The 1,212-nt window shown below is 51.8% G+C and overlaps 1 protein-coding gene across 1 annotated transcript; it reads right to left on the bottom strand.

Annotated features, from left to right (window-relative positions):
* Nucleotides 1–185: 185 nt before the first annotated feature.
* On the bottom strand, nucleotides 186–1,206 carry LOC128277227 (nardilysin-like). Its single transcript, XM_053015669.1, has 2 exons — nucleotides 1,156–1,206; nucleotides 186–1,076 (listed from the first exon to the last, which is right to left on the bottom strand). Exons 1-2 carry the CDS (start codon nucleotides 1,198–1,200, stop codon nucleotides 225–227), a joined length of 897 nt encoding a protein of 298 aa, XP_052871629.1. The 5' UTR covers nucleotides 1,201–1,206; the 3' UTR covers nucleotides 186–224.
* Nucleotides 1,207–1,212: the final 6 nt, after the last annotated feature.

Consider the following 1,212-nt stretch of genomic DNA (forward strand, 5'->3'; position numbering starts at 1 on the left):
GATGCAGCGGCCGTTGCGCCAGGTAATTCTTGTGACTCTTAATCATTCTCTGGACCAGCTAATGGTTTGCTTTCGACCACGCAGGAGATGATGAGATGGAAGAAATGAACTTCAAAACCTTCCTCCAGCAGCACAGGCGACAGCAGAACGAAAGGCATCAACAAAAACAGAGTCAAAAATAAATCACGGAAGGAACACGTAGGAACTTTTCTCCCAACTTTGCTTTAATCAACTTTGCTGAAATGTATCTTCGTCACTGGGTACAGCTTCAGTGGTCTAGAGAATTGTTCTATATCGCCAATATGGTGATGATGGCGAATGGTTTCGGTTCCTTGCCCCTCCGTGGAATTGCCGACATGAGGAGGTAGATAAACCGGTTGAAAATCTTGTCGCATTTCGCTGCTACCCTCAGCGGCCACCGGCGACGAACCCCGATTCGTACCGTCGGTCGCAGGTTTTGCAGCGTTTCCGACAACCTGTACGCACAGTTTTCGCCGTGTGCTCGGGTCCATCACCAGCCGTTCGAAGAGCGCCAGCACGTCCTCTTTTGTCAGCCGCTCAATGTGTTCCAGCTCCAGCTTGTAGCGGTTGAAAATGTACTCCTCCGTAGTGATCTCGCCCCAGTTTCGGGACGCTTCACTCTTCAATTCCGTGTCGACCACCTGCTTCCGGTGTATCAGCGAGGTCTGCACCAGCCGGAAGTCGGCGTCGCGCATGTTGCGCAGTGTCTCCACGAAGTTACGATTGAACAGTTCGATCCGTTCGTTGATGTGATCGTAGCTAAACTTGTTTTCCTGCGAATGGATCGTTATCGAGAACCCGAGGATGCCGGAATTGTCTCGCAACGAGGTCGACACGTCGTAACCAAGCTGCTCCTTGGTGCGCAGAATATCAAACAGTGGCTCCTCGAGCAGTGATATCAACAGCTCGAGACAGGCGTTCAGGAAGGGTGTTACCGGGCCCGCCTGATAAAAGCTGGTCGTGACGGTGTTGACGTCCGTTTCGCGGAAGTTCCGAATGCGCAGGTAGTGATCGCCGACGGGAATTTCTTTTGCCCGGGCTTCGATCGTCTTGAGCTGCCGGAAAATGGACAGAAACGTTCGGTCGAAGATACGTGACACCAAAGCAATGGGGGGAAGACTGAAAACCACTTACGTCCTTGATGGCGGTTCCGTTAAAGTTGTGCAAAACTTTCTGCATCACCTGCTTGGC

The sequence above is a fragment of the Anopheles cruzii genome, unplaced genomic scaffold (genome assembly GCF_943734635.1).
Source record: "Anopheles cruzii unplaced genomic scaffold, idAnoCruzAS_RS32_06 scaffold04793_ctg1, whole genome shotgun sequence".
Taxonomy (NCBI): domain Eukaryota; kingdom Metazoa; phylum Arthropoda; class Insecta; order Diptera; family Culicidae; genus Anopheles; species Anopheles cruzii.